This window comes from Oryx dammah, unplaced genomic scaffold (genome assembly GCF_014754425.2).
Source record: "Oryx dammah isolate SB20612 unplaced genomic scaffold, SCBI_Odam_1.1 HiC_scaffold_25, whole genome shotgun sequence".
Classification (NCBI taxonomy): Eukaryota; Metazoa; Chordata; class Mammalia; order Artiodactyla; family Bovidae; genus Oryx; species Oryx dammah.
Window position 1 is genome coordinate 54,284,589 of NW_024070209.1, and position 16,014 is coordinate 54,300,602.

At 38.2% G+C, this 16,014-nt stretch overlaps 1 protein-coding gene across 2 annotated transcripts in view; it reads right to left on the bottom strand.

Annotated features, from left to right (window-relative positions):
• The window catches only part of LOC120851300 (catenin alpha-2), a 1,370,085-nt gene that overhangs the window by 265,791 nt on the left and 1,088,280 nt on the right, over positions 1-16,014 (bottom strand). For both annotated transcript variants that reach the window (XM_040223986.1, XM_040223987.1), the window contains exon 9: positions 7,090-7,242. In XM_040223986.1, coding sequence (XP_040079920.1) covers positions 7,090-7,242 — 153 coding nt within the window. The remainder of the gene's footprint in view (positions 1-7,089; positions 7,243-16,014) is intronic.

Below are 16,014 nucleotides of genomic sequence, written 5' to 3' on the forward strand. Positions count from 1 at the left end.
CATTTTTTTCCTGAGAAATCTGTATGCTGGTCAAGAAGCAACAGTTACTACTGAACATGGAACAACAGACTGGTTTCAAATAAGGAAAGGAGTACATTGAGGCTGTATATTGTCACCCGGTTTCTTTAACCTATATGCAGATTCAGTTCAGTTGAGTTCAGTCACTCACTCATGTCCAACTTTTTGCGACCCCATGAACTGAAGCACGCCAGGCCTCCCTGTCCATCACCAACTCCCGGAGTTCACCCAAACCCACATCCACTGAGTCGGTGATACCATCCAACCATCTCATCCTTTGTCATCCCCTTCTCCTCCTGCCCTCAATCTTTCCCAGAGACAGGGTCTTTTCAAATGAGTCAGCTCTTCGCATCAGGTGGCCAAAGTATTGGAGTTTCAGCTTCAGTTCCTCCAATGAACACCCAGGATTGATCTCCTTTAGGATGGACTGATTGGATCTCCTTGCAGTCCAAGGGACTCTCAAGAGTCTTCTCCAACACCATAGTTCAAAAGCATCAGTTCTTCAGTGCTCAGCTTTCTTTATGGTCCAACTCTCACACCCATACATGACCACTGGAAAAACCATAGCCTTGACTAGACGGAACTTTGTGGGCAAAGTAATGTCTCTGCTTTTTAATATGCTGTCTAGATTGCTTATAACTTTCCTTCCAAGGAGTAAGCGTCTTTTAATTTCATGGCTGCAGTCACCATCTGCAGTGATTTTGGAGCCCAGAAAAATAAAGTCAGCCACTGTTTCCACTGTTTCCCCATCTATTTGCCATGAAGTGATGGAACCGGTTGCCATGATCTTAGTTTTCTGAATGTTGAGCTTTAAGCCAACTTTTTCATTGTCTTCTTTCACTTTCATCAAGAGGCTCTTTAGTTCTTCACTTTCTGCCATAAGGGTGGTGTCATCTGCATATCTGAGGTTATTGATATTTCTCCCAGCAATCTTGACTCCAGCTTGTGCTTCTTCCAGCCCAGCATTTCTCACGATGTACTCTGCATATAAGTTAAATAAGCAGGGTGACAATATACAGCCTTGATGTACTCCTTTTCCTATTTGGAACCAGTCTGTTGTTCCATGTCCAGTTCTAACTGTTGCTTCCTGACCTGCATATAGGTTTCTCAAAAGGCAGGTCAGGTGGTCTGGCTTACATCATGAGAAATGCCAGGGAGAGTTGGACCATAAAGAAAGCTGAGCACCAAAGAATTGATGCTTTAGAATTGTGGTGTTGGAGAACACTCTTGACAGTCCATTGGACTGCAAGGAGATCCAACCAGTCCATCCTACAGAAAATCAGTCCTGAGTGTTCATTGGAAAGATTGATGCAGAAGCTGAAACTCCAGTACTTTGGCCACCTGATGCAAAGAGCTGACTCATTTGAAAAGACTCTGATGCTGGGCAAGATTGAAGGCAGGAGGAGAAGGGGACGACAGAGGATGAGATGGTTGGATGGCATCACTGAGTTGATGGACATGAGTTTTAGCAAGCTCCGGGAGTTGATGATGGAAGGGAAGCTGGTGTGCTGCTGTCCATGGGGTTGCAAAGAGTCAGACATGAGTGAGTGAGTGACTGAACTGAACTGAACTGATAGTCAAAGATTGATCATTCATTCTTCCTTCAAAATTATCTGATATATAATTCCTATGTGATTTACATTAATGGGGCTTCCCAGATGACACCATTGGTAAAGAATATACCTGCCAGTGCATGAGATGTAGGAGATGCAAGTTCAATTCCTGATTCAGGAAGATCCCTTGGAGGAGGAAATGGCAACCCATTTCAGTATTGAATAGAGGAGGGTGTTGAAACCCACTCCAGTATTCTTGCCCGGAGAATCCTCATGGACAGAGGAGCCTGGTGGACTACAGTCCCTGGGGTCACAAAGAGTTGGACATGACTGAGGGACTAAGCACAGCACATTCCATTGAATAAAAAAATCTCTGACTAAAAGTATTAACAAAAATCATCTCACAAATGTATCCCAACCAGTTCTCTCAGGAATTTCTACTTCCAGCCATGAAAAAGAATCTAGTAAGAGACTCATCTCACTTTCTTGCTGAGAACAACTAGAAATGCAGAAATAAAAGAATTTGCTTCAAAGCATGAGACATCAGCCAAAGAAGTCAAAACTTAGACTAGCTCAAAAGAGATACTCATTGAGGGGGGTCCAGCTTTCTGCATTTCACTTTTCCTCCCAGGGATTTGCTAATTCTTACTGTGGAAAGAGAAAATGAGATACAAATAGAAGGTTGCTGCTGAGAAGAAAACGATTCTTTAAGAGTTTTCAGCAACCTCATAGGGTTGGGGAGGCAAAAACTGGACAGGATGGCTGAGGAAGCAAAGGCTTGGAACTAAGGTCTCATAACAAAGGGACATTCAAAAATAGGCTTTTTTTTTTCTTTTTGAAAATGCTTTCTCCCACCAGTTTTGTTTATTAAGTTACAAATAACAAGAGTCAAGTAGTCCTTTGAAGGCATACAAAAACAAATCAAAGTCTACACGCATCATGATGATGAGAAAACAAAACTGGAGTAAATGCTTCCTAGATGAGGTGGGATACTAAGTACCACATTTGATTCTCTCATGGCATCTGAGATGACCATTCCATAGGACTAGATAAAAGACGGGTAGACTATACCTTAGAAAGTCATAAACTAGCCTCAAATCAGAGAAGTCTCAAGTCTTTGACTGGACTGAGGTGGTTTGCCTCTCTGCTGCCTGGCAGAGGACAGGATGAATTCTTTTTGGAGGGAAAAATCATCCAGATTGCTATGGTCTGAGTGTTTGTGTCCTCCCAAGATTCATACTTTCAAATCCTACTGCTGCATGTGATGGTTAGTAAGTGAGATCTTGAGAGTTTCATAGTTTATGAAAGTGGAGTCTTTATAAATGGTATTACTGTTCTTATAAAAAGGAACCCCACAGTCATCCCTTTCCCCGTCCACCATGTGAGAACACAATGAGAAGCTATGAACAAGGAAGAGGGCCTTCACAGAACACATCTATTCAGGAAATTTGGTCTTGGACTTCCCAGCCTCGAGAACTGTGTGAAATAAATTTCTGCTGTTTATAGGCCAATAAATATATAGTACTTTTTGTTACAGCAGCCTGGATAGACTAAGACACAGACTCTTTATATTTATTCATAAGAATGTCTACCATTCACTCAAAAATTAACCAGCATACCAGAAAGAAATAAAGAATCATCAAGATAAAATCAAATAGCAAACAGTCACCATACATATAACTAAAGTCTCCATTATGAAAGCCTCATAAGGCTACATGACCATTTACTTAAACAAGTACAAATTCAATTAAATGAAACATGGCATATTCCAGTCATCAGGCAAATACCAGAGATTAATTATAATTAAGAGTCTTAACTCCATTTTGAATGTTTGGCTGCCGACAGTGTTTAAGCCTCACTCTTCCCTCTTTCCCTCTTGCTACAAACCGGGCAAACTGACAGGAAAGTCCACCTTTGTTCCTATGCCAAAGGGAAGTCTGAAGAAACATTTAAACTCCTGCCCCTACATAGAGATCTTGACTCCAGACCCCAAAGTCTGATAAAAACCAAAAGCACTTGTCTCTGTTGAAGCCACTGTAGCCTGGCTTGGACCACTCTATAGGGCAAGCACAAGACATAAACAAAATTGATTCAAATACTGGAGTTTTATGACTTGGATTTTTAAAATAACTCTGATTAATACATTTTAAAAGAGATGACCTAATAATGAATTATATCAGAAACCGGAATCATTAAAAAGAAAAAAAAAAAAAAAAGAATTAACCAGAAATTCTTAAATAAAAATGGAACTCAATAGATCAGTTTCAAGCATATTGGACACAGATGGAGACAGGATGAGTGAGCTAAAAATTAGGTCAGCAGAAAATAACCAGACACATGTATAGTTTAGGAAGAAATTTATAGTCTCAAACATGTATATTACTAAAATAAAAAAGGATAAAAATCAATGATAGGATTATTCATTTCAAAAAGTTAGAAAAAAAACAGTAAGTTATAACAGAGGAGAGCAGAAAAAAAGAAATACAAAGATAAGCGCATTCTTGTATAAGAGAAATACAAAGATAAGTCTTAAATAATACTTAAAAATTCTACAAAACTGAAAGCTATGTTTTAGAAAAGATTATTAAATTGGTCAACCTCTTATAAAACTAATCATTAAAAAAAGAAAGAAGACAATTAGGCACATGAGGGATGAATGGGAAAAGAAAGAAAGAGTAGTGCAGATTCTAATACATTTTTTAAAAATGGTAGAAGATGTGGCAATTTTATGTCAAAAATTTAGAAAATTAAATGAAAATAACAAATTCCTAGAATAAAACTTGCCAAAGCTGACCCAAAAGAAGCTGAAAATTTAAACAGTCTTATGCTTTAAAAATTTAATCTGCAGTTTTTTAACTCTTCCTCAAATAAATACCCAGGCTCAGATTGCTATATCAGTGAATTTCTCCAAATATTTAAAAAAATATAATGCCATTCTCACACATTCACTTCCAGAAAACAGAAAGAAAAAATAATTTCTAACTTATTTTCTGAGGGAAAGCATATTTTTGATACCTCTGAAGGAGAATAAAGAAGACAAAAATTATGCAATAGTTTCAGAAATATGACATAATTCTATACATATTCATAAATTTTAAAAATCTTTAAAAAGGAGTAACAGAAAACAAATAAGTTAATCTAATAAAAATATCCACAAGAAATCTAGAGCTAATGATATAATAAATGGTAAAATATTAAAATTTCCTCACTGAGATCTAAAGGTAACAAAAATATCTATTACTATGCTTCTTAGTTGAAGGTTTGGCTAGTGCAATAATACAAGGAAAAAAGAAAACACAAGATTGGAACAGAAGAAATACAACTGTCATAATTTGCAGATAACATGATTATATACATAGGAAATCCTACATAGGAAATCCTACAGGATACAGTCAAAACTTGGCATTAGGAAGTTAATTTAACAAGGTAATAGATATGAAAATCAATACAACAACCAAATTTTTTATATTACAGACACAGAAACTAAAGCCCAGAAAAGTACCCAGGTCCATATGCTGCTACTGCTGCTAAGTCACTTCAGTCGTGTCCAACTCTGTGTGACCCCATAGATGGCAGCCCATCAGGCTCCCCCATCCCTGGGATTCTCCAGGCAAGAACACTGGAGTGGGTTGCCATTTCCTTCTCCAATGCATGAAAGTGAGAAGTGAAGTTGCTCAGTCGTGTCCGACTCTTAGAGACCCCATGGACTGCAGCCCACCAGGCTCCTCCGTCCATGGGATTTTCCAGGCAAGAGTACTGGAGTGGGGTGCCATCGCCATCTCCAAAAAAAAAAAAAAAAAAGTATACACACATGTAAATGTGTATGTACATATATACGCGCATGTGGAAGACACTTCCTGCGTTGCCCCATCACACCCTGGGTCACAAAGTCCATACAGACACTTTCAAATTGGAAGAAGTATGACTCTTAGCCCAGTGCTCAAGTTTCCTTACATGTGTGTATCAGCAGTGATGCACTTGTTTGAAGCACGTAAGATGCAGAAATGTTTTCAGGTCCAGCTCATGTCTAATCAAACAGAGGCCAGTCTACACCCTTGTCCTGGCACCTCCTGGGCATCAGGACATTCCAAAATGCTACTGGCTGCGGGAACCACACAGATAGAAGGAAAGGAATAACTAAGGGGAGCAAGTTAGCAACAGTCTGAAACGTGGGGTCTGAATGACCTGGATCTTCTGCTGCTGGCACAAGTTGTGAATCAAGAATCACCTAGAGTGACTGGATTCCCCTACAGTGAAACATACAGATGGGATGAGGGGAAATGATGACTGTGCCCAGGGTCAATAAGATAGGAAAAAAGAGTAGGAAGCTATTTAGCCCTGGCCTCATATTTACCCAGGGCATCAAATTTGAACTTCAAACATGATCTGCAAATGAGGCTGTATACAGAATTACAGAAAGACACTGGCAGAATTGAAAGTAGGAGATGTTTATCATAGGACTTTAAACTCATGTCCCTGTCTTTATTGATAATAGCTACAATACATCATTAATTAATGTTCTCTATAAATTCCACAACTATCATGTAAATACTAGAATTATATATATTGGGATGATGTATCTGTATGCTAATATTATTATTTATTGCATATTAATATTTTTAACTTTTGTAGCACTCATTTCACATTCTTCCTTTCTTCTTCTTGCTCCCCTCGTCATTCCAATCCCACTCCTTCTTCAGCTGTTCTTTCTTTAAAGTTGAGAGTGCGAGAACTTCCAAGGCCAACCTTGGAAAGACTTTGGATTCTGCAATGGCTAACTTGGAATTGCAGCCAAATCTTGGAATCTGTAGGTGGAATGTGAGAGGTGATGGGGTATTTGTCCCATTTTTGGGGACAGAGCCAGAAAGATTGCCATAATATTATAAGCATGACTCTATTTTCGGCTTCTTTAGTCTAATGTCACCTCAAGACACTGGGAAGTAGGAAGTTCAAGGGTTTCAGTCAAACAGTACAATATTGCATTTATAAAGCAACTCCTACAGATGTCTCTAATACAGAGAATATACCTAGGACCTGAACTTACACTCCTACTACTGTCCCAAGAGTCTTTACCAAGAGTCCAAACATCTTTTAGGGAGTGGAGACTAATTTTTACAATGTTCATAGTGTGGCCAGCTAATTCGGGTTTAGGTGGGTGAGTAGAGATGGGAAAGAAAAGGGAACTGTGTCTAAATCTCCATTTGGAAGTTTTAATTCTACTTCTTCAAATCAAAGCTGGTCTTCAGCAGTGGGACTCTCCCTTCTATTGCTCCTGTTTCAGCCTCTGCTTACTGTTGAGGAAAATTAGCAGATACATTTCAGAATCTGTTTAGAATTGTATAGTAGAGAGAGGAGAGATTACTGAAAACTTGTGTCCTTTACAAAGGATGGAGTCACCAGAAGATAAAAGAAAGATCCAGGAAAATCACAAGAGTCTGGTTTGTTGAAATTCCAAGAGCCATTTATAGAGAGTAAACCTACTGATACAAATTCTAGTCTCGAGCCTCTGTTGACTTACCTCCACCAGCTTGTTGGCGTGCTCACGGAAAACCTGGGCATATTCCTTTACTTCCTTCTCATTCCCACTTTTTGCAGCCTCAATGAGAACTAGCAAAGGAACGTTGGTTTCCAAGAAAGAATCTGATATGTGATCCATCACTGCTTTCCGAAGCTACAGTGAAAAAAAAAAAACAAAAAAACAAAGAATTAAGGGACAGAGGAACTGTCTATTTGATTGCATTATTCTTTAAGTCATATGAATTAAATCACCTCCTAGGAATAGGTTTTCTAAAGCCCCAGTTCTCATGGTTCACAGATATAATGTTGCAACTCTCTTCTTAATCTTCCTGCTGCTGCTGCTGCTGCTAAGTCGCTTCAGTCATGTCCGACTCTGCGCGACCCCATAGACGGCAGCCCACTAGGCTCCCCCGTCCCTGGAATTCTCCAGGCAAGAATACTGGAGTGGGTTGCCATTTCCTTCTCCAATGCATGAAAGTGAAACGCGTAAGTGAAGTCACTCAGTTGTGTCCGACTCTAGCGACCCCATGGACTGCAGGCTCCTTCATCCATGGGATTTTCCAGGCAAGAGTACTGGAGTGGGTTGCCATTGCCTTCTCTGAATCTTCCTGGTGCTTATCATATCAAAGGAAGGCAAAGAGATATGAGTAAGAATGATTCTGAATTATCTGTATTATATGTCAACTTGCAAGTTACACACATGACTTGTAGCTCAACACATTATAGGCTGTTCTTATCAAAGTTCTGCTCACATCCTTCACTGGCCAAGGGTCTCCCTTCAGGTTTTGAGTCCTGATTCAGCTCAAGAACTCAGGCTTTTTAGAAAAAGAAGAAATGTAGGCATCAATCAACAGGTGGGGAGAACTTTAGTTGATGAACTAGACCTTAAAGCCACCCGAAAATCTTCTCTCTCTGCTGTCTCCAGCCCTTTCTCCATCCATTGTTTGTATTTGATGGAGGGAGAAACATGAAGTACCTAACAATTTAAAAAATGTATCTGCCAGGTGCTATGATGACGTAGTTGGTGTGCTCCAGAAAGAAGTACTGACAATTATTCTTCAAGGTAATTTAGAATAAACATATCCAAATTTCTAACAATGCGTAATTACACATCATTCCCACATTGTTTAAATGGGAAGTAGGACAGTCACATTAAAATGAAACAGAACGGACTGAACAGTTACCTTAGTGCTGCTTTGTTCATAATTGTCAGAATGTATGCAAGGAGAAAACACCCCAAATACAAATAAACAGAAGAGAAGATGATAAACAATGTGTATATTTTCCAAACAAATATTCCTATTCAGGGGTATTCAGGCAAATCTTTTGATAGTATGATACATACACATTTATCATTGGTCAGAAGAAGGGAAATGTACAAATCTCAGTTCCTTTTTGCACTAATTACCAGAGGGTATCCCTGTGTGTATGTGTAGTTTAGTTTAACTCTGGATTGAGTTGGACATTTTACCATATAAAACATAACAAGATTTGTGGAAAATTAACATTAATTAGTTACTCATTAGCAAGGTGTGTTAAATTTCTGCTTGGGAATAATACTTTCATTGGTGAGCTCATATATTCTGGGCGTATGTGATGTGCCAGACAACTCAGATCAACCAACATTTTTTAATGTTATATCAGTTAATCCCCATGACAATACTATGAGATAGGGACTATTCTTATACCACCAGTTTTTCAGATGAAGAGAATGAGACTTGGAAAAGTTAAATAACCTGCCTGCCCTCATAAGGTGGCAAGGAGCCGAGCCCTCTAATAAAGTCTGAAAGGGACAGTGCAGAGAACACTTGAAGCTGACCTGGCTTCGCTCTCCTCCAGGACAGAAACCCTCATGAAGGAGAAGCTATTGAGTGTAATCAAAGTTGAACTGGCTGGGGACAACAGAGATAAAAGAAAAGAAAGATCTAGATAAAGTGGGGGCAATGGTCAGAACTAAGCTATCTCACCAATCAAGACGCTGTTTGCTTTTTAATCTCTCAGGAAAATTTTATTTTTGCAAAATATATATAACATAAAAGTTTTTCACTTTAAGTGTATAATTCAGTGGCATTAATTACATTCACAATGTTGTAAAGCCATCACCAACATACAGTTCCAAAATATTTCCATCACCCCAGAGACTCTATAAACATTACGCAAGAATTCTCATGCTCCCCTTCTCCCAGCCCTAATAAATCTACTTTTTGTCTCTATGAGTTTGTCTATCTAGATCATTTATACAAGTGAAATCATACAATATTTGTCATTTTGTGTCTAACCTACTGTATTTTTAAATGTTATATAAAATAAGAGAAGTGAGAGCTCCGTGAAGCTAGAAGAATTATCTGCTCTTCTAGACTTTTTCCAAGCTTTCAGGAAGATTGAGTTCTCATTAAGTAGGAGCAACTTGAAATTATCAAGGTCAAAATTCACATAAAACTATTATAAGAAAAACATATCATCTCTTTCCAAACTGAAAGCATCCCAGAAAAATATGCCTATAAAACAAATTAAAACTGTAATCTACTATTTCAAACATATTAAAATGCATTAAAAATGATACAAGATATGAAAGAACATAAATTAGAATAAGAAATTCAAGGATGAAGTCATGAAACTTAGAAAAGAATTATAAGTAAAAGAAAAATCATTTGAAAAACACTCAATAAGAATGAATAAACACAGTAGCAAATGCCTCAAAAGAAATAGAGAGAAAAGAAGGAAAAAATTTTAAATGCAAAATAAAATTTTTTAAAAGAGATTTTTAAAATTTGAGAAAAGGTAACAAATACTGAAGATAAGCAAAGAAATTTCAATATATGGCTACCAGAGGTCCCTAAAGAGGAAAACCAAAGCAAGAAAATGGAAAGAATACTAAGCATAGTAATTCACAAATATTTTCCTGAAGATACACATAATTTTGAAAGTGCTATTATATAAATTACTTATATAATTATTTATTTAATATAATTATTAAAATATATCATATAGAAATTATGTTCTATCTACATTATATAGAGACATATTTTGATATAGATATATATTATACACATAATATATAAATAATTTTCTGAAAAAGCATTTCATGCACTTGAGAAAGGAAACCTACACTATCAACCAAGAAAATTGGATTCTAAAGAAAAAAGGGGTAAATCCCTATATATTTAGGCAAATAAAGAGGAAAGAAAATTATTTGTAGGTGATCACTAGACTTTTCAACAGCAAAGTTTTATGCCAGAAGAAAATAAAATAGTACATTTAAGACCCTCAAGGAAAGAAAATGTGAGCTAAGAATTTTATAGCCAGCAGAATTGACTTTCAAGGATATAAACCACAGACAAAATTTGATCAACACGCAAGAACTCAGAAAATATCATTTCTATGAGACAGAGAAACTGTTAAAGGATGAACTTTACCTGGCAAAAGAACTAGAAAAACATCAACTAATAACTCGAAAAGCATAACATAATTACTGGCAGTGAACATTCAGTATATTCTTATTTATAAAACTAAGAACATAGGATGGTCAAATGGGAGAGAGTATAATATAAAATGGATTTAAGCTCTGACAATGAAGATGTAAACATGAAAAGAAAAAGGGAATAGGATCTTTTGTAAAAAGATCTTAACTATTTTATGTGATTTTAATTATAATGGTAGCATGAATATTGTTATTCCAACACTACTGTGTTTAAAGGTAGGCTCAGTGGTAAAGAATCTGCCTGCCAGTGCTGGAGCCACAGGAGATGAGGGTTCGATCCCTGTGTCAGAAAGATCCCCTGGAGGAGGAAATGGCAACCCACTCCAATACTCCTGGTGGGATAATTCCACGGACAGAGAAGCCTCGTGGGCTATAGGCCATAGGGTCCCAAGGAGTCAGACATGACTAAGTGAGCATGCACACAAAGCGAACAGTTATGAAATTTTATTTCTCATCTCCTGTGTCCTTGCTAACAGAAGTGTTAGTGTGGAAGAAAGACAATGCAATATAAAAGAGATTCCTGAAGTAAAAATACCAATATGAACACATGAGATTTTAAAGTAAACACATACACGTACAGTTTCCAGTTCTGTCCAACAGTGGACAGTCCAATAATAATGAACATTTTTGAAATACAATTTTACCTTAAAACAAACTAAAGCTTCTTGGGGAAATGGTTGATTCCAAGTTCTTTGAGGCTAGAAATATATAAATAAGCCTGAAATATCTTATTATGCATACATGCTAAGTCACTTCAGTTGCATATGACTCTGTGAGATTCTATGGACTGCAGCAGGTCAGGTCCCTTCTTGTCCATGGGATTCTTCATGCAAGAATACTGGAGTGGGTTGCTGTGCCCTCCTGCCCACTGCCCTCCTACCAGGGGATCTTCCTGGCCTAGGATTGAACTCCTATCTCTTACATCTAACCTGCATTGGCAGGTGAGTTCTTTAGAGCCACGTAGGAAACCCATCGGAGAAGGCAATGGCACCCCACTCCAGTACTCTTGCCTGGAAAATCTCATGGACAGAGGAGCCTGGAAGGCTGCAGTCCATGAGGTCGCTGAGGGTCGGACATGACTGAGCGACTTCACTTTCACTTTTCACTTTCATGCACTGGAGAAGGAAATAGCAACCCACTCCAGTATTCTTGCCTGGAGAATCCCAGGGACGGGGGAGCCTGGTGGGCTGCCATCTATGGGGTCGCACAGAGTCGGACACGATTGAAGTGACTTAGCAGCAGCAGCAGCAGCAGGAAGCCCATGTTTTATTATACTAGATCAGTCAGTCAGTTCAGTCGCTCAGTTGTGTTCAACTCTTTGCAACCCCATGGACTGCAGCATGCCAGGCTTCCCTGTCCATCACCAACTCCCAGAGCTTGCTCAAACTCATGTCCATTGAGTTGGCAATGCCATCCAACCATCTCATCCTCTGTTGTCCCCTTCTCCTCCTGCCTTCAATCTTTGCAGCATTAGGGTCTTTTCCAATGAGTCAGATCTTCACATCAGATGGCCAAAGTATTGGAGCTTCAGCTTCAGCATCAGTCCTTCCAATGAATATTCAGGACTGATTTCCTTTAGGATTGACTGCTTAGATCTCCTGCAGTCCAAGGGACTGTCAAGAATCCTCTCCAACACCTCAGTGCAAAAGCATCAATTCTTCAGCACTCAGCTTTCTTTATAGTCCAATAGCAAAGAGTTATTAAAGATCACTGTGTCTGTGTGTGCTCAGTAGTGTCTAACTCTTTGTGACCCCATGGACTGTAGCCCACCAGGCTCCTCTGTCCATGGAATTTCCCAGTCAAGAACATTGGAATGGGTTGTCATTTCCTACTCCAGGGGATCTACTCAGGGATGGAATCCACATCTCTTGTTTCTCCTGCATTGGCAGGCAGATTCTTTACCAACTGTGTCACTTAGGAAGCCCATCAGAGACCACTAGGGTCATGTAAAAGTAACTCAAGAGGCTCTCATTTGGCCAAAGGTTAGACAATTTAAACTTCTCAAACAATAAAAATTCCAGTGGTCTGAAACCCATAAAATAACTTCAAATGAATGTATAAGGACTAAAAAATAATAATGATGAATTGGTCACCTTAAAACGACAACAAGGAACCAATTTCACTTATCTCGAGAAAATCAAGAATATATCTTGCCTTTCCTATGTGAACTGAAATTCTTTGTAATAAGAGAAATATCTGACTCTAAATTTAGTCCACTTAATAAATTGAAAACAAAATGATAGAATATCACCATTTTGCAACCAATAATGAATCAAAATGTCTTCATTCTAGATAATGAACAACAGTGTTTGAAAAATCACCAAAAAAGACAGCTGTTTAAGAATTGTGAATCACTATATTGTACATCTGTAAATTATATAATATTGTTTATCAGCTATACTTCAATTTTAAAAAGAGAGAAAGAATCATGTACTATGTGCCTTCTGACGAAATAGCACAATCCCAACCATAGTGATGTCAAAGGGATCAAACCTGAATGTGGTAGAGGCTCTGGACCCCTTGGTGATTTGCAGAAAGTATAGAAGACAGAACAATATACGGGACATACAGCACCACACGTGTATTCAGCAAAATGCAAAAACTTACAATACTAACCATCCGGGTTCTCCAACAGATGGAGTATAGCAACAGAAAGGGAATGAAGTGGATGCAATAGATTAACAGACTAAAAGATAAATCCCCAAATGTGGGCAAAACCAAATGATGTCATCTAAAGATGCACATCAGGATGATGAAACCACAAAAACACACAAAGAAGTGAGCCCTCTAAAGTCAGAATAATGATTACTTTTGGATTACATAAGAGGGCTTCTAGGGAGGCTGGCAAAGTTCCATTTCCTGACTTAGGTAGTGGTTATAAGAGTGTTTGCATAATAATAATACTTATTATGTGTGGATTCCTACACACATGCTTTATATTTTAAAATTTCAGAAAATGAAATATTTCTCATATGCTTTTCCATTTTTATCTGGATAAAATACAGACATGACATCAGGATGACATGGGAAGCCATGAGTTTAAGATGGTGGACATTCCCCCTCCCCCCAGTCAGTCTACACCTTAGTGCGTGGAGGAACGCTGCCCAGGGTAACCTCACCCAGGGCAACAATACTAGTCCAGTATTGTTACATGATTAAGAATGCAATTCTATCTTACTGGACCTGTTGCCCATTTTGAAGTTTATTAGTTATAACAGTTGATCTGCTATAACTTAAAACACATTGAAATGGATCCTTTTTTTCCTCCCTGTCTATTCTATCTTCTTTCAGGTTCCTTTTTCTTCCCTTGATCCTTCTTACTTAAAAGATGGACCACAGGCCAGTATCATCTATCACCACCATTTCCTGGGAATTTGTTAGAAAAGCAAGCCCTGGCCACATTCCAGACCTCCATTTCAATCAGAATGTGCACTTTAATAAAAAGTCTAAGTGATTCCTATGCACAATACAGTTTGAGGAGCTCTGCCTTAGAAGGCCTGTTATATCAGTTAAGTTCTTAGTTGCAAGCATTAGAGACTAATTCTGCAAGATTTAAGCAGAAAAGCTCTCCTATTAGTTGAGAGAAGGAAAATAACTCAGAATGTTAACACTGTGTCTTTGTGTCATTAGCTTCTGATTCAAAGTCTTAGGCAAATGCACCTGATTTTTATCCGGGCAAAATATAGACCCAAACTCTGGGTCATGTGTCAACATTTACTTGCAAGGATGAAGGAGAAAGGTTTTTCAAGGAAAGTTTTGTAAAATCAAGTGTTCTGGCCATTTTAGCCTCTTATATCAAAATTCATATAACGAAGAATTCCCCCAAGTTTAATCAAAACCAAAAAATGGCCAATAAAGAATAGGCCTGATAAAACAATGATTCAGGTACTCAAGCATGAGTGGAAAGTTGAAACAATAAAAACATTTATAGAAAAAAATTAAAGGTGAAGGGTTGTTTATAAGAAACAAGATCAGAAACTATGAAATGGGTGGGACAGGAATGGCAAACACGCTCCCTCATTTCCTTTCTATGCCTACCCAGACACAACTAATCAATCATGGCATTCTTTTATCCTGGGCTCAAATACTATTTCATAATCCTTCTCAGGTCAGTGTTCCAGGTCACTACTGTCAATAAATCCTATTTTTCCTGCAGAAGGAAAGCTTGCTTTCTCTGTTGAACCTTACGTTTAATTTAAGAGTTTCTGCACGTCAGCCTTTAGGTGGAATGGTTTCTGTGCATCAGAGCAATCCAGTGCCATCTCAATTTTCAAAAATAAATATTAACACCCAAATCTAGGCTGGCCTGATGATATTTAACAAATGGTTGGTTGTTTTAAGATGTCTTGCCATTTAGACAGATGTTTAGAAAAATCTTGTTAAGAATAATAGTATTAATTTCTTCACTACAATGATGTAAGAGGGTGATTTTAAATGGGTTCAAAACTTTGAACCTTAAATCTTCCCTAGGATATAGCTGCTCTGGGCTCTTCACAATCACTGACATATTTTACCATATTTCCTTAAGCTTTGGGATGTAATTGTTATTAAAAATGAAAAATCAAAGCAACAAAGTGTCTGGGCCAGGAGCCATCTAGCCTGAGGGCTTGACAAAAGTTGAGCCTCATTAAGTCAGGCAAATTTTAGCCAGTCTGAAGGTCAATTAAGGTAATCAGTCAGTGCAGTAATCTACCCAAAGCCACTTTAATAAGCTAAGGTGCCACCAATACACAGTCCAACAGTAATGACAGCCCCAGTTTGAGCTGGGGGTGGGGACAGATATGGGGGGAGTAGAGATGTATTTATGAAGCTTGTGCAAGAGCACTTAGAGAATAATCACTGTTTTTACTTTATTTTGTTTTTCTTTCTTAATGAGAAACACACAAAATCCTTTGGTCATTCTATTCATTATTCTGATGGCATTGACTATCTCCTATGAAGCAAAATCATTTTAATTAGGGTGTTAGCTTCTTTCTTTAGGAAAACCAATTATTTCTTCAAAAAAGAAAAAAAGAAGAGTTCATCAGGCTTCATGCTTCTCTCCATATACACCTCTTCCCAATTGAGGCCCTACTGGATCAATTCAAAGCACAACTGTCATGGTTACAAACACCAAAGTATAGCTCCAAATAGCAAACATGTGATGGTTTAGTTTAGCCAGATAAACAGTCCTTGCCCTCTAGATTTTTTCTCTAAGAGTACTTATGCACTCAAGATAAACGCTGATAAATATCTTGCTGATGAAGTAAGAAGCACTGAATAGATAATTGCAGTAGAATTGTTATGTGAATGAGTCTCTTCTCCACTGCCTCTCAAGCCCATTGCCATGTAACTCTGTATTGTCTGCCTTCTCTGGCTCCGGGTGGGGCCATGTGGCATACTTAAGGTTAATGGATATTGGCCATCATGGAGCATGCAGGGGTGGCCTTTCTTGGTCAAGTGGAC